At 51.7% G+C, this 26731-nt stretch overlaps 1 protein-coding gene across 1 annotated transcript; it reads right to left on the reverse strand.

The window, feature by feature from the left end:
- Positions 1-12894: 12894 nt before the first annotated feature.
- On the reverse strand, positions 12895-20703 carry LOC119277996 (beta-1,2-xylosyltransferase XYXT1-like). The gene is made up of 4 exons (XM_037559350.1): positions 19839-20703; positions 19591-19716; positions 18868-19476; positions 12895-13875 (listed from the first exon to the last, which is right to left on the reverse strand). The coding sequence occupies exons 1-4, from the start codon at positions 20074-20076 to the stop codon at positions 13187-13189; spliced, it is 1662 nt and encodes a 553-aa protein (XP_037415247.1). The 5' UTR covers positions 20077-20703; the 3' UTR covers positions 12895-13186.
- Between the last annotated feature and the right edge of the window lie 6028 nt (positions 20704-26731).

Here is a 26731-nt window from a genome sequence, read left to right on the forward strand (position 1 = left end):
CAGGGGCGGCGGCGTAGGCCGGGGACGGCGCGGGTAGGCGGAGGCGGGCGGCGCGAGGCGCGGGTGCGGGCGGCGGGCTGGCGACGGAGGCGATGCAGCAGGCCATGTGGTGCGCTGCGGTTGGCCACGGGCGGCGGCGCGATTTCGTCCGGCGTCGCCTGGACGTGTCCGGCGGTGCGGAGGGGAATTTTAGGGTTTCGGGACCCCGATTTTGATGGAGGAGGACATATTTATAGGTAGAGGGAGCTAGGAGAGTCCAAATGGAGTGCGGTTTTTGGCCACGCAATCGTGATCGAACGGCCGAGAGGATGGAGGGGGTTTAGATGGGTTATTGGGCCACTTTGAAGGGGTGTTGGGATGCGACACACACGAGGCCTTTACGGTTCCCCAGTTAACCGTTGGGGTATCAAACGGACTCCAAATGGCACGAAACTTGACAGGCGGTTGACCGATGGTGTACCAAGGCCGCTTGGCAAATCTCGGTCCATTCTGAGAATGTTCAACACCCGCACACGAAAAGAGGCAAAAAGGGGGCGCCGGAGGACATAGGAGTGTCGGATCGCAAAACGGACAACGGGGAAAATGCTCGGATGCATGAGACGAACACGTATGCAAATGAGATGCACATGATGACATGATATGCAATGCATGACATGGACAAAATGCAAAACGAGGACAAAAACCCAACCACGAGGGAATATCATAACTTAGAGCTGAAAATGGCAAGAGTTGGAGTATAAATATGGTAAGTTACATCTGGGGTGTTACAATTGGCCGCCGCGCCGTCGCATGGGTAACGCTCGGCCATGCTCGTCGGCGGGGAGAAAGGGAGAGGAGAGGCGAAGTCAGTCGAGAGGGGCATCGTCGACGAGAGGAGCAGCTGTGGCTAATGGAGTGTGCGTGCTCTCCGGCGGGGGAGGGGCGACTTTTTATAGCCGGGCTTGGGTGGTGGTAGGATGGCCAACGTGTGTATGCATGGCGGGATCGGGCGGGACGCACGTCCTCGCACCTTCACTGCGCCGCCCGTGAGGCATCAATGGAGGCTGACCGGCGCGGCACCCTTGACATTGATTTCCCGGGGGAGCCGAGGCGATGAGGACGAGGACGCGCCGGGGTCACTCACTCGGTGGGCCCGCTGTTATTTCGCTCCAAAAACGGTCCCCCGAGCGCGCAGGGCTCGCCCTGGGTCCGTCGACGCCAATTTCGGACCTAACCAGCGAAAATTGGGCTCCTAGGGACGCGAGTGAGTCTTTTTTCAGCGTCGGCGCTAAAAAAGCTCTTTGAAGGGCTCTGTTGGGGGCGCAGCTGCAGATGCTCTTAGAGTAACTCCAATGGGGCGACCCATTTTGTCCATGGGCGTCCTTTTGGGTCGAGCCAAATGGACGCGCGCCCGCTTTTCGTCCGCCTTCAACCCATTCCTGACCCATTTTTGAGTCGGATTCACATCGATGCAGACACGAGATTTGTTGGGGATCGTAGCAGAAATTTAAAAAAAATTACGCATCACCAAGATCAATCTATGGAGTAATCTAGCAACGAGGGGAAGGAGAGTGCATCTACATACCCTTGTAGATCGCTAAGCGGAAGCGTTCAAGTGAACGGTGTTGATGGAGTCGTACTCGTCGTGATCCAAATCATCGATGATCCTAGCGCCGAACGGACGGCACCTCCGCGTTCAACACACGTACGGAATGGAGACGTCTCCCATGCCTTGATCCAGCAAGGAGGAGGGAGAGGTTGAGGAAGAGAGTCCAACAGCAGCACGACGGCGTGGTGGTGATGGAGTGGAAGTTCTCCGGCAGGGCTTCGCCAAGCTCACGCGGAGGAGGAGAGGTATTGGAGGGGTGGGGCTGCGCCAGGTTCAAAGGGTGTGGCCGCCCTCCCACCCCTCCACTATTTATAGGTAGGGAGAGATGGGGGCCGGCCCCCTTAGATCCCATCTAGGGTTGGGGCGGCGGCCAAGGGGGGAGGAGTGCCTCCCAAGTCAAGTGGAGGCCCTCCCCCTTAGGGTTTCCCCTCTCCCATGCGCATGGGCCTTGGGGGGCTGGTGCCCTTGGCCCATTAAGGTTAGGGCGCCCCCCTGCAGCCCATGCTGCTGTATTGGACGTGGTGGAACATTTTCCGGACCTCCGGAAACCTCCGAAAGCTTCCCGGTACAATATCGGAAAAAACCGAACTTTTCCCGGAACCCGAACAACAACTTTCCATATATAAATCTTTACCTCCGGACCATTCCGGAACTCCTCGTGACGTCCGGGATCTCATCCGGGACTCCAAACAACATTTGGTAATCACATACAAGTCTTCCTAATAACCCTAGCGTCATCGAACCTTAAGTGTGTAGACCCTACGGGTTCGGGAACCATGCAGACATGACCGAGACAACTCTCCGGCCAATAACCAACAACTGGATCTGGATACCCATGTTGCCTCCCACATGTTCCATGATGATCTCATCGGATGAACCACGATGTCGAGGATTCAATCAATCCTGTATTCAATTCCCTTTGTCCAGCGGTACGATACTTGTCCGAGATTCGATCGTCGGTATCCCGATACCTTGTTCAATCTCGTTACCGGCAAGTCTCTTTACTTGTTACGTAACACATCATTCCGTGATCAACTCCTTGGTCACATTGTGCACATTATGATGATGTCCTACCGAGTGGGCCCAGAGATACCTCTCCGTTACACGGAGTGACAAATCCCAGTCTCGATTCATGCCAACCCAACAGACACTTTCGGAGATACCTGTAGTGAACCTTTATAGCCACCCAGTTACATTGTGACGTTTGGCACACCCAAAGTACTCCTACGGTATCCGGGAGTTGCACAATCTCATGGTCTAAGGAAATGATACTTGACATTAGAAAAGCTTTAGCAAACGAACTACACGGTCTTGTGCTAGGCTTAGGATTGGGTCTTGTCCATCACATCATTCTCCTAATGATGTGATCCCGTTATCAACGACATCCAATGTCCATGGTCAGGAAACTGTAACTATCTATTGATCAACGAGCTAGTCAACTAGAGGCTTACTAGGGACATGGTGTTGTCTATGTATCCACACATGTATCTGAGTTTCCTATCAATACAATTCTAGCATGGATAATAAACGATTATCATGAACAATGAAATATGATATAATAATAACTAATTTATTATTGCCTCTAGGGCATATTTCCAACAGTCTCCCACTTGCACTAGAGTCAATAATCTAGTTCACATAGCCATGTGATTAACACTCACAGGTCACATCGCCATGTGACCAACATCCAAGAGTCTACTAGACTCAATGATCTAGTTCACATCACTATGTGATAAACACTCAAGAGTTCTGGGTTTGATCATGTTATGCTTGTGAGAGAGGTTGTAGTCAACGGGTCTTGCCATTTTCAGATCCCTATGTATTTCGCAAAACTTTATGTCATATCGTAGATGCTGCTACCACGTTCCACTTGGAGCTATTCCAAATTGTTGCTCCATTATACGTATCCGGTATCTCTACTCAGAGCTATCCGGATAGGTGTTAAGCTTGCATCGACGTAACTCTTTATGTCGAACTCTTTATCACCTCCATAACCGGGAAACATTTCCTTATTCCTCTAAGGATAATTTTGACTGCTATCTGGTGATCCACTCCTAGATCACCTTTGTACCCTCTTGCCAGACATGTGGCAAGGCACACATTAGGTGCGGTACTTCAGCATGGCATACCGTACAGAGCCTATGACAAGAGCATAGGGGACGACCTTCGTCCTTCTTCTTTCTTCTGCCGTGGTCAAGCTTTGAGTCTTACTCAACTTCACACCTTACAACTCAGGTAAGAACCCCTTCTTTGACTGATCTATTTTGAACTCCTTCAAAAACATGTCAAGGTGTGCGTTCTTTGAAAGTATCATCAGGCGTTTTGATCTATCTCTATAGATCTTGATGCCCAATATGTAAGCAGCTTTATCCAGGTCTTCCTTTAAAAAATACTCTTCAAACAACCATTTATGCTTTCCAGAAATTCTACATTATTTCGGATCAACAATATGTCATCCACATATACTTATCAGAAATGTTGTAGTGCTCCCACTCACTTTCTTGTAAATACAAGTTTCTAGCAAACATTGTATAAACCTAAAAGCTTTGATCACTCCATCAAAGCATATATTCCGACTCCGAGATGCTTGCTCTAGTCCATAGAAGGATCGTTGGAGCCAGCATACCTTTTAGCATCCTTAGGATCGACAAAACCTTTTATTGTATCACATACAACTTTTTCTTACGAAAACTGGTAAGAAAACTTGCTTTGACATCCATCTGTTAGATTTCATAATCGAAAAATACAGCTAATACTAACATGATTCTGACGGACTTAAGCATCGCTACGGGTGAGAAATTATCATCGTATTCAACTCCTTGAACTTGTGAAAAGACTCTTTCCCACAAGTCGAGCTTCATAGACGTAACATTACCGCCCACGTCCGTCTTATTCTTAAAGATCCATTTATCTCAATGGCTCGTTGATCATCGGGCAAGTCCACCAAAGTCCATACTCTGTTCTGATACATGGATCCTATCTCGGATTTCATGGCTTCTAACCATTTGTCGGAATACGGGCCCACCATCGCTTCTCCATAGCTCGTAGGTTCATTGTTGTCCAACAACATGATATCTAAGACAGGATTACCGTACCACTCAGGAGTAGTACATATCCTTGTCGACCTATGAGGTTCGATAGCAACTTGATCCGAAGCTTCATGATCACTATCATTAACTTCCTATTCAACAGACGTAGGCACCACAGAAAACATCTTTCTGTGTTGCATCACTTTCTGGTTGAAATAAATGTTCGACAACCTCACGAAGTTCTATCTTCCTCCCACTCAATTCTTTCGAGAGAAACTCCTTCTCGAGAAAGGACCCGTTCTTAGCGACAAACAATTTGCCCTCGGATCTGAGATAGAAGGTATACCCAACTGTCACCTTTGGGTATCCTATGAAGATGTGTTTGTCCACTTTGGGTTCGAGCTTCTCCGGCTGAAGCCTTAAGCATCGCAGCCCCAAACATTAGGAAACGACAACTTTGGTTTCTTGCCAAACCAATGTTCACACGGCGTCGTCTCAACGGACTTATATGGTGTCCTATCTAAAGTGAATGCAGATGTCTCTTATGCATAACCTCAAAATAATAGCGGTAGATCGGTAAGAGACATCATAGATCGCACAATATCTCCTAAGGTTCGATTACGACGTCCGGACACACCATTACCCTGTGGTGTTCCAGGTGGCTTCAACTGTGAAACAATTCCACAATGTCTTAAGTGTTTACCAAACTCATAACTCAGAAATTCTCATTGATCAGATCGTAGGAATTTGATCTTCTTGTTATGATGATTCTTAACTTCACTCTGAAATCGCTTGAACTTTCCAAACGTTTCAGACTTGTACTTCATTAAGTAAATATACCTATATCTACTCAAATCGTCAGTGAAGATGAGAAAATAGCGATATCCACCGCACGCTTCAATTCTCATTGGATCACACGCATCAGCATGTATGATTTCCAACAAGTCACTTGCCCGTTTCATTATACCTGAAAACGGGGTCTTAGTCATCCTGCCCATGAGGCATGGCTCGCATGTGTCAAGCGATTCAAAATCAAGTGACTCCAAACATCCATCGATATGGAGTTTCTTCATGCATCTTACGCCAATATGACCTAAGCGGCAGTGCCACAAGAAAGTGGTACTATCATTATTAACTCTACATCTTTTGGCGTGAACATGTGTATTACCATGACCGAGATTCAATGAACCATTCACATAGGGTGCATGACCATGAAAGGTATTATTCATGTAAACAGAATAACCATTATTCTGTAATTTAAATGAATAACCGTATTGCAATGAACATGATCTAATCATATTCATGCTCAACGTAGACACCTGATAACATTTATCTAGGTTCATTACTAATCCCGAAGGCAGATGGAGCTTGCGATGGTGATCTCATCAATCTTTGGAAACACTTCCAACACACATCGTCACTTCGCCCTTAGCCAGTCTCCGTTTAGTTCGTAGCTTTTGCTTCAAGTCACCAATAATAGTAACTGAATCGGTTTCCAATACCCAGGTGCTACCAGGAGTACTAGTGAGGTACACATTAATAACACGTATATACTTTGTTGAAGTTGTCAGCCTTCTTATCTACCATGTATTTGGGGTAATTCCGCTACCAGTGACTGTTCCCCTTACAATAGAAGCACTTAGTCTCGGGTTTGGGTTCAACCTTGGGTTCCTTCACTGGAGCGGCAACTGGTTTGCCATCCATGAAGTTTCCCTTCTAGCCCTTGCCCTTCTTGAAACCAGTGGTCTTGTTAAACCATCAACACTTGATGCTCCTTCTTGATTTCTACCTTTTGCGGTCTTAAGCACTGCGAACAGCTCCGGGATCAACTCCATCCCTTGCATGTCATAGTTCATCACGAAGATCTAGTAGCTTAGTGATAGTGGCTAGAGAACTCTATCAATCACTATCTTATCTGGAAGTTTAACTCCCACTTGATTTAAGTGATTGTAGCACCCAGACATTCTGAGCACATGCTCACTAGTTGAGCTATTCTCCTCCATCTTGTTGGCTAAAGAACTTGTCAAAGGTCTCACACCTCTCAACACGGGCATGAGCCTGAAATCCCAATTTCAGCTCTTGGAACATCTCATATGCCTTATGGCGTTCAAAACGTCATTGGAATCCCGATTCTAAGCCGTAAAGTATGGTGCACTAAACTATCAAGTAGTCGTCAGGATGTGTCTGTCAGGTGATCACAACATCCACAGACGACGTTGTAGGGGTTTGCACATCGAGCGGTGCATCAAAGACGTAAGCCTTCTGTGTAGCAGTGAGGACACTCCTCGGACTACGGACCTAGTCCGCATCATTGCTTACAATATCTTTCAACTTAATCTTTCTCTAGGAACGTATTGAAACAGGGAGCTACAACGTGAGCTATTTATCTACAACATATTTGCAAAGACAATTTAGACTATGTTCATGATAATTGAGTTCATCTAATCAAATTATTTAATGAACTCCCACTCAGATAGACATCCCTCTAGTCATCTAAGTGAAACATGATCCAAATCGACTAGGTTGTGTCTGGTCATCACGTGAGACGGACTAGTCATCAACGGTGAACATCTCATGTTGATCGTATCTTCTATACGACTCATGTTCGACCTTTCGGTCTTCCGTGTTCCGAGGCCATGTCTGTACATGCTAGGCTCGTCAAGTCAACCTAAGTGTTTCGCATGTGTCCCGAGGCCATGTCTGTACATGCTAGGCTCGTCACACCCGTTGTATTCGAACGTTAGAATCTATCACACCCGATCATCACGTGGTGCTTCGAAACAACGAACCTTCGCAATGGTGCACAGTTAGGGGGAACACTTTTCTTGAAATTTTAGTGAGGGATCATCTTATTTAAGCTACCGTCGTTCTAAGCAAATAAGATGTAAAACATGATAAACATCACATGCAATCAAACAGTGACATGATATGGCCAATATCTTTTGCTCCTTTTGATCTCCATCTTCGGGGCTCCATGATCATCGTTGTCACCGGCATGACACCATGATCTCCATCATCGTGTCTTCTTGGAGTTGTCTCGTCATCTATTACTTCTACTACTATGGCTAACGCTTTAGCAATAAAGTAAAGTAATTACATGACATTTATGTTGACACGCAAGTCATAAATAAATTAAGACAACTCCTATGGCTCCTGCCGGTTGTCATACTCATCGACATGCAAGTCGTGATTCCTATTACAAGAACATGATCAATCTCATATGTCACATATATCATTCATCACATCCTTTTGGCCATATCACATCACAAGGCATATGCTGCAAAAACAAGTTAGACGTCCTCTAATTGTTGTTGCAAGTTTTTACATGGCTGCTATAGGTTTCTAGCAAGAACGTTTCTTACCTACGCGAAAACCACAACGTGATATGCCAATTTCTATTTACCCTTCATAAGGACCCTTTTCATCGAATCCGATCCGACTAAAGTGAGAGAGACAGACACCCGCTAGCCACCTTATGCAACTAGTGCATGTCAGTCGGTGGAACCAGTCTCACGTAAGAGTACATGTAAGGTCGGTCCGGGCCGCTTCATCCCACGATGCTGCCGAATCAAGATAAGACTAGTAACGACAAGTAAATTGACAAAATTGACGCCCACAACTGCTTTGTGTTCTACTCGTGCATAGAAACTACGCATAGACCTAGCTCATGATGCCACTGTTGGGGATCCTAGCAGAAATTTAAAATTTTCTACGCATCACCAAGATCAATCTATGGAGTAATCTAGCAACGAGGGGAAGGAGAGTGCATCTACATACCCTTGTAGATCGCTAAGCGGAAGCATTCAAGTGAACGGGGTTGATGGAGTCGTACTCGTCGTGATCCAAATCACCGATGATCGTAGCATCGAACGGACGGCACCGCCGCGTTCAACACATGTAAGGAACGGAGACGTCTCCCACGCCTTGATCCAGCAAGGAGGAGAGAGAGGTTGAGGAAGAGAGTCCAACAGCAGCACGACGGCGTGGTGGTGATGGAGTGGCAGTTCTCCGGCAGGGCTTCGCCAAGCTCACGCGGAGGAGGGGAGGTATTGGAGGGGAGGGGCTGCGCCAGGTTCAAAGGGTGTGGCCACCCTCCCACCCCTCCACTATTTATAGGTGGGGAGAGAGGGGGACCGGCCCCCTTAGATCCCATCTAGGGTTGGGGTGGCGGCCAAGGGGGGGAGGAGTGCCTCCCAAGTCAGGTGAAGGCCCTCCCTCTTAGGGTTTCCCCTCTCCCATGCGCATGGGCCTTGGGGGGGGGGCTGGTGCCCTTGGCCCATTAAGGTTAGGGCGCCCCCTACAGCCCACGCTGCTGTATTGGATGTGGTGGAACATTTTCCGGACCTCCGGACCCCTCCGGAAACCTCCGGAACCTTCCGGAAGCTTCCCGGTACAATGCCGGAAAAAACTGAACTTTTCCCGGAACCCGAACAACAACTTTCCATATATAAATCTTTACCTCCGGACCATTCCGGAACTCCTCGTGACGTTCGGGATCTCATCCAGGACTCCGAACAACATTCGGTAATCACATACAAGTCTTCCTAATAACCCTAGCGTCATCGAACCTTAAGTGTGTAGACCCTACGGGTTCGGGAACCATGCAGACATGACCGAGAAAACTCTCCGGCCAATAACCAACAGCGGGATCTGGATACCCATGTTGGCTCCCACATGTTCCACGATGATCTCATCGGATGAACCACGATGTTGAGGATTCAATCAATCACGTATTCAATTCCCTTTGTCCAGCGGTACGATACTTGTCCGAGATTCGATCGTCGGTATCCCGATACCTTGTTCAATCTCGTTACCGGCAAGTCTCTTTACTCGTTCCGTAACACATCATCCCGTGATCAACTCCTTGGTCACATTGTGCATATTATGATGATGTCCTACCGAGTGGGCCCAGAGATACCTCTCCGTTACACCGAGTGACAAATCCCAGTCTTGATTCATGCCAACCCAACAGACACTTTCGGAGATACCTGTAGTGAACCTTTATAGCCACCCAGTTACGTTGTGACGTTTGGCACACCCAAAGTACTCCTACGGTATCCGGGAGTTGCACAATCTCATGGTCTAAGGAAATGATACTTGACATTAGAAAAGCTTTAGCAAACGAACTACACGATCTTGTGCTAGGCTTAGGATTGGGTCTTGTACATCATTCTCCTAATGATGTGATCCCGTTATCAACAACATCCAATGTCCATGGTCAAGAAACCGTAACCATCTATTGATCAACGAGCTAGTCAACTAGAGGCTTATTAGGGACATGGTGTTGTCTATGTATCCACACATGTATCTGAGTTTCCTATCAATACAATTCTAGCATGGATAATAAACGATTATCATGAACAATGAAATATGATATAATAATAACTAATTTATTATTGCCTCTAGGGCATATTTCCAACAAGATTGACGTGTGCGCTCGCCTTCTCCTCCCCCGGGCCCGCTGGTCGATGGCAGACTACACCATTTCCCTCCACCCCCTCCCCAAAAAAAACCTCCCGCCCGCGCGCGCTCCCGCCCCACGCCATGGATGATGACCTCGACGACGACGCCGGCCTCGCCTCCCTCGCCTCGTCCAGCATGACGACTGCCCCCTCCGGCAAAGGCAGGCCTCGCGCCCTTCGCAAGACCACCGCCGTGCCCAAGCCGAAGAGGACGCTGATGCCCGAACAACATGCAAGGGAGTCGGCCAAGAGGAAGGGCCGGAGGCACGCGATGGACCCGAGGGACGAAGCCATCATCACCGCCGCGCAGCAAGAGGTCACCAATGCCCGCATTGCGGCGGCAACGAGGGAGGCTCTCTATATGCTAGGGTTAAACCCTAGCAAGCACGGCCTCGTCAATGCCGCCGTGGCCGCGGCCAGCACCGGCTCATCCGCGTTCCCTTGGATGGTGCTGCCCGACTCGCCCCGCGCGTCGGCTTGCACCCCGATGCCCGTCTTCCATGTCTACCCGCAGGCCTCCGGCCTCTCCGGAGAGTGCTCGACCGAGGTGAGCGTGGTGGCGCCTTCCACGCCCGTGCCGGCGCCCATCGACCTCAACGCCACACCGGTGACCGGTGGCTCGTTATCCAAAGGCGCGAGGAAATGCGCGTGACACATGCCAGCCGAAGTGCTGCCGGGCACACGCAAGTTGTTCGACGGAATGTCGGCCTCTGGCGACGACGACTACATGTAGAACATCATCGTCGAGGGTGGTGCGCCGGCCACTGGCGGTGCCGCCGAGGCCGGCTATGATCCCGATGAGAGACAAAGCCAGGACGACCGAGGGGCATTCACGCCGTCAACCTTTGAGCAAGATCAGACGGCCTTCATGCATGATCAGGTCGACCTGGACCTGGACGACTTCCCGCTTGACCACGAGTTTCCAGAGGACTACGAGCAAGAGGAAGAGGACGAGTGCGACATCGAAAGGGAGCCTTTGTTCGAGGACGAGCTCGCCAACCAAGCTGCCGGGGCAAAGCCAAAGCGTAAGAGCAAGCGGACCAAGGCATACACGGCGGCCGAGGACAAACTTCTTTGTGAGTGTTGGAGAGACATTGGGCAAGACCCCGAGACGGGCGCCGAACAAAAGGCATCAACCTTTCGGATTCGTGTCCACCGTGAGTTCCATGAGCGCAAGAAGTTTCCGCCGTACCAAATAGTAAGCACGCGCGGGTGGGAGAAACGATGGAGGGTGATCCAACAAGAGTGTAACAAATTTTGTGCCACTCTTCAGAGCGTCAAGGCCCGCCCCGTTGGCGGCATCGGAATGCAAGACATGGTATGCTAGCAAGCCGCCCACTTTTGTGTCATTCCGTTTATGCTTGCGTGTTCATTTGCATACTATTTGCCAATATGCTTGCATGCAAAATATTTGTAGGCATTTCAAACTTTGGAGGCATTCAAGGTCCTAACATATTGGCAAGTGCTTCAACCTCTCCCATTGCTTTAGGGTCATCAAAGATGAGGAGAAGTTCAAGGCGCAATATGCCGCTCACAAGTCGCGTAGGGGAAGCAAGCCGTGGAGGAGGTTGGGGACGGCGACAAGGCACGGCCGCGGGCGAAGACCAACTCCAGGAAGGAGGACAAGCGGGATGCGGCGTCGAACGATTTGATCGCAAGCGTGGAGGGCATGATGAGCAAGAAGGACTCGAGGGAGGAGGAGTGTCGGCGATACAAAGAAGAACAAATGAACGCCTTTATGGAGATCCAAAGGAGGAGGCTTGAGATGGATGCAGAGAACCAAGCCAAGATACTAGAGATTGAGGCCGCCAACGCCAAGACCAAGGCGAAAGAAGTGGCTCTCGCGAGCATGATGACCGGGGTGAAGATCATGAAGGTGGATCTCAACACCGTGTCGCCAAGAAAGAGACCGTGGTTCGAGAAAATGCAGGCTGACATGCTCAAGTTCGACGGCGAGTGATCTATGACGCCAAGCGCCATCCTTTTTTTATATGCCGGCAGGTGTGCTGGCATGACCACGAGGCCGCGATGGTGTGGTTGAACTTAAGTCCCATCCCGTTTGTGTGCTAGCATGTGTATCGGCCGCCGGCAAGTGCGGCAGCATAAACTGTATGGTGTTATTTTGAAGCTGGCATTGTTAGTTTCGGACAACGACATGACCGCTAACATGATCTATGACCGCGGACCTTTTAAAAAAATTGTGTGTGAATATAAAATAGGTCGACGCGTTGGACGCATAGCCGATTCAAATTTTAAAACAGGACGAACGCGGGACGGGCGGCCGATCTAGATGGACAAAAGCGCCATCCGTCTGGGTGGCGCCGTTGAAGTTGCTCTTACCCGTTGCTACGGTCACCCGCCGGCATCCAGCCTCGGTACTAAAAACGGTGCCACGGTAAAACCCCGACGGCGAGCACAGCGCGAGAGGACAAGTGTCCCCATGTCAGCATTATTAGCACACCTCGGCGTTCACGTCGGCTCCACCCCACGCCCGATCTGCCGCGCACCTGTCGGTGAGCGTAACACGCGGCTGCCATGCCATCAGAGGGAAAAGACAAGATGCATGACCCACGTGCTGCTCGCGCCACGGAATCCACGGTGGTAAAAGGACGCAGATGAACAGAGCTGTCGTCTCCATGTCCGACCTTTGCCTCCCTCTTTCTCGTGAAAAAGCGGCTCTGCACTGTCACTCGTCTCGTCAAGGCCTTGTTGCTGATCAATGATCACATATCTCGGTCTGGATTCTACTGCACTTGACAGAAAATGAAAAATGAAAAGTAACATGGAGATTGGGAAAGAAAACTATGGCGGTTGCTGCTGTGAACTTGACTTGGAGGCCTAACATAAATTATTACTTTCCCTAACAACAACATGAACTGAACGAATGTAGGAGTACTGTGCACGGGGGCTTCCAACCAATCCAATTCTATGTACATGATGATCTCCTCTTTTGTACTCGATATACTCTCCCTCCTCCCCCACCTCCAACCAGAAATAACACAAGAAAGAAGAAAGAAGAAGAAGAAGAAGAAGAAACACTTAAAAATTGACGGCTGTGGACTGTGATTCATTAACACCTAATTATCCGGGGCTCAACTAGCCCCTCGCTACCTCACCGCCGCGTGGCTCGCGCCGGCGGCCTTGCCGCCGCACGCGGTGGCGTTCTTCTTGAGGTGCAGCTTGGCCGCCCGGAGCAGCTCGCCGAACCTCTTGATGCTGACGGTCACGTTCTGCCGGTCCATGTACACCTTCTTCATCTCCCACCAGCCCTGGCTGCTGATGACGGAGGGGTCCTGCACCACGGTGCTGTTGAGCCCGTACTCGGCGGCCAGGGAGCTCTCCTCGGGCGCCACCCGGTACTCCAGGTACTCCAGCCCGAGCTGCTGCGCCGGCTTGCCGTAGAAGGACTCGGCGGCCCAGTCGAGCCCCACGGGCACGATCTGGAGGAGCACCGTCCCGGGCCGCATGAAGAGGAAGTGGGTGACCGCCGCGCCGTGCACGGCCACCATGGCGTCGGCCGAGGCGAGCGCCGCGTGGATGACCGGGAGCGGCGTCTGGCGCCGGAGGTTCATGACGTGCGGCGCGAAGCCGGCGCGGCGGCAGGCGGTGACCACGTGCGGCAGGTTGAGGATCACCCGGTTCTGCTTGCGGATGAAGATGAGCATCTTGGGCTTGGCGGCCTTGGCGTGGTCGACGCACGGCCGGGCCGGCGTCGCGAGAGGGAGCGGCAGCGGCGCGGACGGCTTCCCGCTGTAGCCCTGGTGGAGGAGCGCCTGGAAGTCCTTGATGCTCTTGCCTGCAAGCACGTGCACAGATCCACCACGATATTAGCAATTGCAGCAGTTTACTTACAGGTGCAATTAATGTACTCGGAATATGTTTATGCACCAATTAAGTTCTGACACTAGAATTTATTAACTGTGTTCGTTTCACTTGTGTCAACTTATGTTTATGCACCAAAATTGAGTGAGTACTGAGTGCAAATCAGGTGCAGTCCGAAGTTGCGAGCGGAGCCTTAAACGTTGCCGTAACAGAGGCGTTCCAAGACGCATCGCATTTCCCCAAAGAAGAAGGCCCAACTATTGCTGCTCATGTGATGTCGAGTGTCGTCGCCTCTCTACCTGCCTCGAGCTCAAGACATCGACATCGACCTCGACGCAACCAGTCGCTCTCCATCAAGCCCACAAGTAGTATATATATACAGTACAATGCACACTCCAAACACGTACGTATAAACCCTAGCTATCTACACTTGAGAGCACGAAGACTAGCCACCAACTTGTCATAAGGCAGACAACAATTATACCACTACAACTAATCAGCAGCTAGCCGGCCCCATCAATCATACTCATAGTCTACTAGGAGGCCATTACTAGTGCTAGGTTATGCATGTCAATCACCAACCGGCCTATGGAAAACAGCGGCGGCATGTAAACCCCTTTTGAATGTGCATTCCTCGCGATCCAGCTGCGCACGTAAATGGTCCATCCCATGCATCTCCGCGTTCGTTCGCACCCCGAGATTGACTGGCCAGGCCTTTATTAACAAACAAACGGACAGCTGGCCTCCGCTGCCGACGGCGCCTTTGCGTGCCGCGGTAGCCTCCGGCGCACGACGGGTTATTCCACTCCACGGCCAACCATCCGCGACCTCCGCGAGATCTGAGAATGACGCAACGCCACTCCCGGATGTTACCATTGGCCAGCCCGGCTGCCATGCATGGAGATGGACTAGTAGTTTTGCTCCAAGATCCAAGCCGATTGTGCGCCCCAAGTCAACTCTTACGTAATCCTCATTGTCTGCCAGCTGGCCAAGCATATGATTAACCCTCGACTTGTTACTTGGTCTTGGAGTACACAAGAGACTTGCAATTCAGAGACAATAATAATTGGATAAACGTTGAGATGGTGCAAAAGCTTTCTTACCAATCTATAATCCTAAGTCCATTTTGACTCTATGTGTGTGTGCGCGCAAACCCAGAAACCCTGTGGACGCAAACTCACCGACAGAGAAGTTGCGCGAATCAACCTGTGGTTGAGTTGGTTAGATGGATAGTGGTATCCCCAACCCACCAGGGTTCAAATCCTGGTGCTCGCATTATTCCTGGATTTATTTCAGGATTTCCGGTGATGCGCTTTCAGTTGGAAGAGATGTTCTCGTCGACGACGAGGCGCCTACAGTCTCTCGGAGGTGCTCATAGGGGTAGGGTGTGCGTGTGTGAGTTCATAGGGGTGAGTGTATGCGCGTGTATACGAGCGCTTGTGTCTGTACTGATGCTAAAAAAAAGACAGAGAAGTTGCGCAAGTGAATGCCGTACCCCACCCCTGTAGTTACTGCCTACCTAGTCGCTAGACTCACCACCCTTCTCCTTTCCCCTTTTTAGCCTTGTTCAAAGGCCGGCCTTTTGCGGCACCCCAAATAAGTCCTCGCCTCCTTTCATTAAAGAGTTCGTTCCAGGGGGCCTTTGCCGGTCAAAATCTGGAGCCTCTTTGCCTTGGTGGTCACCGTCATAAAATCGATTTAAAAAAATTCCCCAACCTCCAGATCACATGCATTCCCTTCTTTCGTCCTGCTTTACCTGTATACTCAGACAGATAGATAGATAAAAACCACGGGCCACTCACTACTTGTGCCTTCCTCTTCTTTTGCTTTGGATCAGCTACTACCAACCAACATCTAAAAAAAAAGCTACTACCAACCATCCATTTTTTTCCTCGGTCCAGTAGCGTGATGCTAGTTGTGGTGCATCCATTGCCACTCCTGACACCGAAGAACTGCTCAACCCAGAGACAGAGAAAAGCAGAGGTCCAGACCTAAACTACGTGAGGCACTTCCATACGTCCGTCACCCTGGCCGTGGCTGTAGTGGTGCTGTAGAGTGGAGGCGTCACCACGTACCATACGGCGAAAAGCGAGCGAGGAAGCATGACGGAGCACGAAGCCGTTTGTGTGCTGCTCCGGCTAAACTAAACCAACCGCCCTTTCTTTTCTCTCCACTATCACGCATGGTCCCTCCCAGCTTGAGCTTACTCTCCATCGGTCACCCTCCCTCCCTTCCACCCACGCTCCCACGCACATCACAGGAGACTCTATCAGGCGTGTCAAAAACAAATGAAACCAAAGGCGCATGCCGTGACGCTTTCGCCCGATCGGCTGACAGCAATGCGGTACCCGCCGACGCACATCCGCGCGCGCGAGAGCAGCATTCCGTCAACCGGCGGCCAGCAGCGAATAACTAATCATCCGGTGGGACGGGCCGATTAGGACGTAGGCGAGTGAGGCTTAGCGCTACGGCATGGTGGTGCTGCTCGCAGGGCCGCCCGGCGCCTCCGAGTCCCTACATGTCCTAGTCAAGCCCACGGCCGATATCTCCTCTCTTATCGCCAGCATTCAGATGTATATCCCCAGCGGCCAAGAGCCTAACACCGCTGTCGCCATGCTGCTAAACGGATGATCTCCCTGGCAATGGCTCTCAAGAAAATATCCCCCTGTCAATGGCTCTCAAGAAAATATCCGGAGCCCATCATCAATCAAAATGGGCGGTGCGTTGACGTCGCCGGGGATGGATTAGGAGAATGAAACGTATGGGGTGTATTTTTTCCGTGCTCTCCGTCAATCAACCGGCTATTTCGTGCAATCTATCAAAGAAATTAATTGACACCCATGACGTTACTATCAAAAAGTAACACTAAGAGTATATGCATATCGCACGATGCCTTCTGCAATTGGGGAAGGATCCGCAAGCCTCTCATGCTGCCGCTCCTCTTGGGCGCTAGAGGACAGGACGCGACAGGAGGCGTAAATATACAGGGGTGGTTAGTACCCATACCCAAACTAGGCACCGCATGTGGGCGTAAAGGAAGAGAAAGATTTATGACGCTGCCCCCATTGCACATGCTCCACGCCAAGAGAGAGACACATGCTTTATTAACGCCTGGGAGTAGTTCGATTTAGAAACAAACACAAGCTAGCAACGCCCGATCGATATGGTAAGTGCGGCCCCGACACGAGGCAAGTAAAATTCTTTTTGCACAGACACGCCCCCCGCCCCTGCATCTACATCAACATGCCCGATCCGTCGAATCCAACTATTCTATGCGCGTCTCCAATTCTGTTCCCTGACACGCTGATTTACTTTACTATTGACGCTCTGGAAAAGTAACGTGCTCAGCTCCTCTGACGGTACTGTAATGTAATTCAGCAGTACAGCTGACCCAAGATCTGGCGTAACAGCGGGAGATTAGTACACTGGCCGGTACATGGGTGTTTATGGGGCTATAAATGAATGGGCACATTACAGTACAATAACTCGGCGTCGGCCGGATTAATTGGAACCAACTACAACCGGGTCGCCAAGCCGAACGTGGAGGTGGGTACTGCGCCTCCCTTCGTGGAGCCCTCATCGCATTTCCTGCCCTGCCCTGCCCCACAAATAAATAATCGACGTACAAATCTCACCTAATATTTTACAAATCCATTAACTAATTCCTCTGCTCTGCTATGCTTTGGTTCAAAATTCGAATGCAGTGGCTGTGAACTCCTGTCACCGCACCATCCCAATTAAGTTAACCCACTTGTGCAAGTAACTCTACTCTACTCGCAGTGCATTAGTAATAATTAATCCAAAGTGCAGTAGTGGTGCGCATTGACAATGCTGCACGAGCATTGCGTGCCCGGCCCCCGTCTATCTGCAGGGAAACGGAACGGGCGGGGGTAATAAATGGAGCACCGGCAGTACGGCCAGTTACTTGCGATATTACCGGTCCGCGCACGAAAACGGCACGCCAGCATCGACGGCGACGGCGACGGGAGCACCGATCCGTCCGTCCGCCCGCCCGCCGAGCGCGTCAGGGTCTCGCACCCCTCATCCGTTCCGTGCGCTTTTTCCAGGCGACGCTTTCGCAAAAGCCGGCTTTTGCCTGCCCGTTTCCCGTAAAATAATCAACCCCCGCCATGATCGATCTCGCTGCTCATCATCGCCGCCAGATTCCCCCGCCCGTCGTGCTCCCTCCCTCCCTCGCTCATCCCCTCACCCGTCTCCTTTGGCATCCAACGAAAAAGCGCGCTCGCGCACATGCCGCTTACCGTTGCCGCCGGAGTGTCGGGCAGAGCAGGTGGCCGGAGATGTGTCAGATGCGTCCTACGCGCGCGCGCGTGCGGCATGTCGTCGCCACGCACCGATCGGACGGTCGTTGTCGCTGACGGCATGGCGCCGTGGCGCGTCGGATGCGTCATTTGCAATCTATCTATCGCTCCACCGATGCTCGGGCTCCCCTCTACCCGCCCTAACCAACTGTTTGCGTACTACTAGGCCTGGTTTAAAAACCAGGGGAGAGGTGAAAAGCGACTCACACATGGACATGGTCGGGGGTAATTAGTACCCCTGACCGCGGCTAAGGGGGGAATGAATGGTTCATCCGACCAGAATTGGCACGGATCTCGACCGGGCCGCACGAATTCTCACGCGCCTTTTTGCTCCTCGCTAATCCCGTTCCCCTCCGTAAGCAACAAGCCGCCGCCGCTGACGCTGGCGAGGAGTTCGGCTCCACGGCGCCGGACGATCCCACCGAAATTCTTTCTAACGGAAAAACCCACCGAAATCGCCACGCCCACGCGAATTGGCGGAGCACATTCGTAACTAACTAACAAATCGACGTCGCAGCGCGCGCAATGGGCGCGGCAGAATGCTGCTGCTACTACGTAACCAGCGGTGGCAATTGAACTCGCGACGGCGATGTGATTGGGGAATTGGAATCTAGCAGCAGCGGGGGGTTGAATCGGGAGCGTACCGTTGGGCATCAGCTTGGGGTCGACGACGAGCTCGCCGTGGATGCGGAGGCCGACGATCATCTCCGAGAAGCAGTGCACGCGGCGGTCGTACCGGAAGTCGATGATCTTGTAGTTGGTCAGCCGCTCCAGGATGGCGCCGTACCGGCCCAGCCACCAGTAGTGGTACTCCAGCACCACGAACACCACCTCGCCGCCGAACCGCTCCGCCGTCACGAACAGCGGGATCAGCCCGTCGCTGAACTCGTGGTACACGTTCCCCGTGTACCCGCCCGTCGAGAACACCACCGCCGGCACGCCCGGCGGGTGCCGCACGTCGCACCGCCGCCGCAGGCTGTCCCTCGGGTCCTCGCCGGCAGTGCCGTTGCCGGCGTCCGCGGGAACGGGCACGATGGTCACCTCGTCGATGGACCGCATGATGCTCTCCTCGAACTTGCGCGTGTACGGCCGCACCTTCTCCGGCGCGGCGCCGCGGGGCGCGTTGTAGAGGAGCACCGACGAGGTGGACGGGTCCGTGCGCGCGTCGCCGCGGAGGTAGCACACGTCGCTGCGGTAGTGGCTCCGGTCACAGCACAGCACGCCCTCCTTCGCCGGCCCGCCGCCCGCCTCGCCTGCGCACGCACCAATTCGCCCGCCATTAGCATCCCGCACGCAAATCAGCTAGCTAAGCTAGGCGAGAAAGCAAGCGGCTAACAGAATAGTAATAGCTTGAGCAAGGAGCTCACCGCTGATGAAGGCGGAGCACGGGAGGGACGCCGGAGAGCGGGTCTCCTGGCGGGCCTCGAGGCCGTTCTGGTTCGACGGCAGGTGGGTCTTGAACGCCTCCACATCCTCCCGCCGGTCCACGCGCTCTGGGAGCAGAGAACACACGTCACCATTACGGCCGAAAGGGGGGCGCATTTAACCCAGGAGGCGTGGCGGCGCGCTGCGAGCAAAGCAGAGAGAAATCGCATTCGGGCGGCGGGGGGCGCACCTGAATCGGCGGTGTTGACGACGAGGGAGGAGCTGGGGATGCGGAGCACGGTGAAGAGGCTGTAGACGGTGAGCACGAGCAGCGGCACGGCGCGGCAGGCGTAGCGGCCCCTGCCGCCGCCGGCGCCCCAGGGCTTCCTGTGCGGCGGCGACGGCGGCGGGGACCTCCGGATCCACGACAGGCTGCCGGAGAGGGACGGCTTGGGCTTGTGATGGTGGTGCTGCTGCGGCTGCTGCATCCTCCCTCCCTCCGCGCCAGCAACCAAGCAAGCAAAGCGAAGCTCAGCTCCCCGCTCCTCCTCCTCCTCCTCCTGCCCGCGCTCTCACCGCCGCATGCTCCGCTCCGGCGCTCCCCGCGCTCCGCCCGCCGCCCCTCTTGGCGCCACCCGCGCGCGCCCCGCAAGCCGAGCCGAACGCCCGACAGCACGGGGCCAATTGGGGAGAACAGGAGGACACCGAGGGGGGCTTTGCCGGAGAGGAAGGGTGGGCTGGCTGGCCGAGAGTAATAGCTGGTCACGATCAGAGGGCAAGGGCCAAGGGGGGGAGGGGGAGGAGGTGGGGAGGGGGTAATGAAGATTGAAGAGAGGGAATAGGAATACAGAGCAGAGCACTTTGGAATCACATGGAGGACAAGAGGAAACACAGCCCAACACCAACAGGGTGGTTTGATGGCGCTAATTATATATGCTAACCTCCTCCGCGCTGTCCCGGCCTACTAATCTGCGATCGCCGCCGGGGAGGGGGGAGAGGGTCCAAATCATATGCCGCATGTGTGCAAAACGCAGGGCCGATCTGGGGAATTCTTACAAGTTTCTGTGCTGTCTTTCGGCTCTACAGCCTCGCCTTGTTGGTTTCCGGGACGAGGGTTTTTCGTGAAAGGAGAACGGCTTTTAAAGTCGTCTTGCACTGGGTGCGATGACGGCTTGAAACGTTTACAATGCCGTGCATCGCCCGCGACGCGGCCGGGGCTGCCTCCCCTAAAACTGTTCTTGTGTTAGTACGGCGGCGCACTGTTTGCGACTTTGCGAGAGCTTCTGGTAGATCCTGGCAATGTGCCAGCACATGCATGGCCGTCGTCGGGGGGAAATCCCCTCCTACACGGATGTAGTTTTAGGGGTTGACTCCGATGAAACCCTAGCCGCACCATAGCTCTGTTATTGGTTTTGCTCCATCCTCGCTGCACATTGTATGAAGTCGTCACGCTAAACCCGTGAGGCGAATGCCGGTTACGGGTGTTATTACTTATTCTCCTAAACGGTGACTCGAGTGCACTCCAATCGCGCGGCTTTGCTGGCTTTTGGTGCTAAATGTCTCCCGACGTCTCATAGTTCCACCCATCTTGAGGGATAGATGAGGTGGTAGCTCACCCTCCTAGCGCACAACAAGGGTGTTTCTGGCGTGGCAGGCGTCACACGGAGGCGTCGCACGAATGCTTGTGGCTCCAATGACGGTGGCATGGATATAGATAGGTGGTTGCAGATGTGGCTCGGCTCTAATAGATCTATCCCGTGGGCCTTGCTCGTGGCTTGGTTTCGAGGTGGCGATGGTATGGCTGTTGCATCGGAATTACCTAGGACAACGGAGGTGTGTGAGTGGCCGTGTTTTGGCAGTTTGTGGCTCCTTCCTTGGACATTTGCACGGGTGTTGGTTCGAGTCTATCCATCGAGATCTCATCAACCTTGTGGGCGTCGTTATTCCCCTTTGGTGGCGGTGTTGGGGATATGTGTGCTCTAATATAGTCTAGGGTTGTATTTTCTGGGACAAAAGCCCACCTTACTAGACTGGGTCGTGGACATGTTTTCAACGACACTTATCATGTTCAGACTTTCCAGACAACATTGTGGTCAACATTGCGCCCATCATGAGCCCTAACTTGCGATGTAGGGAGTTTTGACATGGCTTTTCATGTGACACCCACATGAGCATTGAATAGAGGTTTGGTCGCGGCAAGGTTTAAGCGGTTGTTCCATTTGTGTCCCGGTGACCATATTCGGCGTGGACCTGGGCTATTCTTGCTTTCTCGTAGTCGAAATAGGAGTTGACCCACTCGAATCACCCGAAGTACCTCCTCCGTCCCAATTTACATGATCACATCTGATTTCGTGATTTAACTTCGACCATTAATTAAACAAGTAATACATAAACACGTGTCATAAAATTTATACATTGCAATTTTTATTTTTGATACAAATTTAATAATATTGTTTCTATGGGAAATTTCAATTTTTTATTTTGTCTCAGATGCTATATTTGATAAGTACTTGGGACTGCCGTTGAAGGTTGGAATCGACTGTAGTGACTGCTTCCAAAAACCTTCTTGATGGAGTATGTGCGGTCATCAATAGCTGGATTTCAAAAGTGCTATCGATTAGTGGTAAGGAGACGCTTTTGAAGGTTGTGGCACAAGCCATCCCGATCTATGCTATGTCTTCTTCAACATTTCGAAAATATTTGTAATGTTATTTGTGATGCCACTGCTAGATACTGATGAGGTGACACACATCATAAAAGAAAAATATACTGGAAAGCATGGTGAAAGATGTGTATCCCTATACATGAAGGTGGCATGGGATTCCGAGACTTACACTATTTTAATAAAGCCATGCTGGCTAAACAATGCTGGCTATTACTATTTGATCCAAAATCCTTATGTGTCCAGGTGTTACGAGCTAAGTACTAGCCGGATTTTGATGAACGCTACTATAACAAAAGGTTCGTCGCATACGTGGCAAAGCACCATGGTAGGTATGAAAACTTTTAAACAAGCGGCGGCCTAGGAATGGTGCATCAATTAACATTTGGAAGGCTCGGTTGATCCGACAAGCTATGATCGAAAGGTAATGACCCCAAGGGGGCAATGTCTACTGCAGAAAAATACAAGATTTGATTAACCCTATATCTGAAAAGTGGGATGAACAGTTAGTAAAGGAATTTTTTGGCCTGCGGATTTTGAAAGGATATTCCAAATTCTCCTTGCATCTCATGGCTAGTCAGATAAACTTGGCATTTTTCAGGATGTTTCACATTTCGTACCATATCACGTGGGAAACTGAGTACAGAACAAGAGCACTGATGAACCTGGGAGCGGGAAGGATTGATCCGCACCCGGTTTGGAATGTTCTTTGGGGACGGTCGGTCCCTCGAAAGGCGAATGTGTTTAACCGGACATTTCTTCATGGGATTGTGCCATGCTATTGTACATTATCTGATCGCCACATGTTGTCTCATGTGATTTGTCCAGTGTGCCGTAGTGACCGTAAGGACCTGCACTACATGTTTTTTACTTGTGATAGAGCAAAGGTTACGAGAAATATAAGAGGACCAGACCAGCTGATTGGGTTATAAAGCTGAATGTTGATGCAAGCTATCATGTGGACGAGGGGTGGGAGCTACAAGGGTTGTGCTACCTGACAGTTCAGGAGCGTCTATCGCTGCTTCTTGCTCATATAAACAGTACGCTATGGATGTTTCTTCCATGGTGGCGTTCACTCTACTGAAAGGGTTGTGTCCGGCAGGCGAGCTAGGAATTTTTTTAGCGGTTGTGGAGTCTGATTCACAGAAGATAGCACAAGCCAGTCTAGATCCATTGAAGTAACGTGCTTCCGCTCCGGTGTTAACTCATGATTGCCACAAGTTGTTGAGTTTTTTCGGCAGGGCCACGATTGTTCACCGTGCTAGGGAAAGTAATGCGGCAACACATTAGCTAGCGAGAAGCACGTTATAGAGGGAAGCTTACTACTTACTAGGTCTAGCATGAGCAAACCCTTGAGTTCTTAATCCTCTGCCTTGTAACTGATATGGTTACTGTTTAATAAAAGTTGTCGGAGTTAGAAAAAAAGATTTGTATGTTTTCTTTTCTTTTTTGCTACGAGATTTATAAGATTTCTTCTCTAGAAGCTCAAATCACTTGGGAGACGGAGAGAGGTTTTAGGCAACCACTTTATTTACTTAATACTACCCCCGTCTTGGTTTATTGACCCCCTTTGTAATCTGTGTCAAATTTTGATCAAAGATTTAACAAATAAAATGTTAATGCATGTCAACAAAAATTATATCGTTGGATTCGTATTTGAACATAGTGTCAATTATATTTTTTATGACATGCGTGAACATTTTGTTAGTCAAACTTATGATCAAAATTGGCACAGAATACAATGAGGTCCTATAAATCAGGACGGAGGTAGTATATACTCTACTAGTATATGCATGCTCCACGGATTTAGTTGCAATTTAGACTCTTTTTGGGAAAGGGTTTCCGTTTCTTTCTTTCTTTCTTTCTCTTTGCTTATCCCTTTCAACTTTTTCTACCGCACAGATTGGCACCGCGAATACGGAACGCCTCCCGTTATATCACCACTCGTGACGTAGCAATAGCCACCCACCAAGAATCAACTTGTAGAAGCAGTCACCTTCCAACTAAGAAAGAAAGAGATAACGCGATAACTACAGAGATGAAGATCACCAGAGGGAGGTCCAAATGTGCTACTACTAGTCTTGTGCACGAAAGCTCTACCGTCCAATTTAGCATGCCCTACAGTGGGTTTACCATACCAGATATACTCGCACGCAATCATCATCTTACCACTAGGAGCCGTTGCTATTCCGAGCCCCGGGCAGAGGCAGGCGACAAAAAGTGTTGTGGGCGAACTGTTACAGCATGCGAACATAAATAGGATCGCAACACGACCCGTGACAAAAGGATCCGGGGCGTCTGCGCATGCGAGACACGCGCCGCTGCCGCCTCTGCGGCCCGGTTGTCCGGTCCGGGGGGCAACGGGCCGCCGGCGCCGCAAGCAACCGGAGCCGGAGGCGGAGCCATGCCATTCCACCGGGCGCACGGTTTCCGGAGCTCACGGAAGGAATGTAAGAAACAAAAAGCGGCAGTGCGGCGCACGGAAATTCCTTGCATTTCGGCTCACGCCGGCGCGCGTCAGCTGGTTTCCGGCCGTGGAGGGCATGGAATGGCATCGTCGCAGCACCCCACTCTGAGGCCATGCCTCTGCTCTGTTCTGCTGTGCTGGTAATGTTCGTGCCTTGCCGAGCGCAACGGCACGCCGCTGCTTTGGCTTGGGTTCGCATGGCATCGCATGGCGTGCGCGGCTGGCTGGCTGGCTGGCTTTGCGTGGCGCCGTGCATGCGCTCCACTACTGTTTGCCACCGCAAGTCCACAAATGCGGATGAAGATGAGGAGGAGAATAATAGTGGTGCGGGAGATGATTAGCCGGAAGAGAATAATAGTGGTGCGTGCGTGCGTGCTTAGTCGCCGTGGGGCCTGCTCGACTAGGATTAGCACTGCCCCTGCCATGACCCTGTGTGGGCATGTAAAGAAGATGTATTCATTATTAGCAGTGGATGCGGCCGGGATAGGTTAGATTAGTTAGACAAGGAAGGGGCGGTTGGCCGTATTGGGGCTGGGATTGGATTCCTGTGCTCCGGAGGTCTGAGTGGAGAACTCCTTGGCACAAACTAAACACCTCAGTGGTGATTAGATTAGATTACAGTGCTAATCTAGAGTTTATGCGTCACAGCTTGTTTGTGATCGTCTTCTTGGCTTGCCCCCGGGACGGGGCGGGAAGTTGTTTATGCCGAAGGCTGCTTTGTCTCTTGTCACCAACAGCTTGCGCCCGTGTATGTCCTTCTGCTGTTTCTCCAGAGACGTGTGTGCGTGTGCGTGTGTGTGTGTGTGTTGCACGGGGGCTGGTCATGGTTTTTGTTTGAGGAGAAAATAGACGGTGACAATGATTAGCTGACAGCAGCCGAGGCCGTGCTACATACGTATGATTATGAAACCAAGTTCCTATCAGGGAAAAAACAAAGGAGGGGGTTCCTGAGTAGTACGTCGGTGAGATCCCCGTCCGCCGTCCCAGCGATCGCCACGGCCCCTCCGCTCCTCTAAGACGATGATGAATTGATGATGCACCCATGGCCACAGACTACGTCTAGTGTAGCTGGACCGAGCTATTACATGGAATGCGGTCTGACACGAATTCAATCCTCCATTTACCGCGTACATACGGCCCACCTCTCCTCGTCTCGTCGGCCCGGTACGACGCGCGGCGTCACGGGGTGCCCGGTCGGTCGGTCCGGGCGAGCGAGCTTCGGCGTGGTACCACGGCTACGTCGGCGAGTCCGGCCGGGTGAATCTGCCGCGCGCGTCCATCGGCCGGGCACGGAAAATTATTGCCGGCCGGCCAGTGGCGGCGTAGTAGTAGTACGCTGTCACTGTACTACCAGTGGCAGGCGTAGTGGTAATAACTCGAAACTGGCGTCCGCGGTACGCTGCGCAACCAACGGTTGGTGGCGGCCCTGGCCCCACCTGCCTGCCGCCACCACTGCCCCCGAACCGGAATTTATTCACCGCTGCATGCAGAGTCGATCGTCTCGCCCCATCTTCTTGGGTGCAGCAGGTGGTGCAATCTCATTGCGACGAGTTTCAATCATGGCACCATCACGATGACTCGGTGAGTAACGTTCTGCGGTGGCGTAAAACTGTCTACTCTCCTCTACTACCAGCTCTGAGAGTGTTTGCCAAATGAAAGAAAAAAAAGAGTCTGAAAGCACCCTCGTGGCTGGAGTAGGCTGTGGCCGTGAGTGACCGTGAGTGGTGGTAGGTCCTGGCATGATTGTAGGAGTACGTAGTACGTGCCACCGGCCGGCTTGGCGGTATGCTCCGGTCCGGCTGTTATGTGCGGGTCGGCACATGCATGATTCTAGCTTCGAGTGCACACCATCGGTCTTTCTTTCCAGGTAAGTGGTTAGTTTTGTGGGCGCCGAGCACCTGGTCGGTTTGGTTTGGTGCATGCACGCCACGTACACAGCACAGAATCTGCTAAACGACCGGTAAGCCGATCTTCACCGGCCGGCCGCTGATTTCTTCCGTCACAACTTTTCACG

The sequence above is a fragment of the Triticum dicoccoides genome, chromosome 1A (genome assembly GCF_002162155.2).
Source record: "Triticum dicoccoides isolate Atlit2015 ecotype Zavitan chromosome 1A, WEW_v2.0, whole genome shotgun sequence".
Taxonomy (NCBI): Eukaryota; Viridiplantae; Streptophyta; class Magnoliopsida; order Poales; family Poaceae; genus Triticum; species Triticum dicoccoides.

What these genes read in the sequence shown, in the direction of transcription:
- LOC119277996 (XM_037559350.1), bottom strand. Translation starts at nt 20,076, where the DNA reads ATGCAGCAGCCGCAGCAGCACCACCATCACAAGCCCAAGCCGTCCCTC. An exon ending in GTGCTCCGCCTTCATCAGCG is followed by an intron (nt 19,477 to 19,590) that starts GTGAGCTCCTTG and finishes GTGCGTGCGCAG; the next exon opens with GCGAGGCGGGCGGCGGGCCG. An exon ending in CCCCAAGCTGATGCCCAACG is followed by an intron (nt 13,876 to 18,867) that starts GTACGCTCCCGA and finishes ACGTGCTTGCAG; the next exon opens with GCAAGAGCATCAAGGACTTC.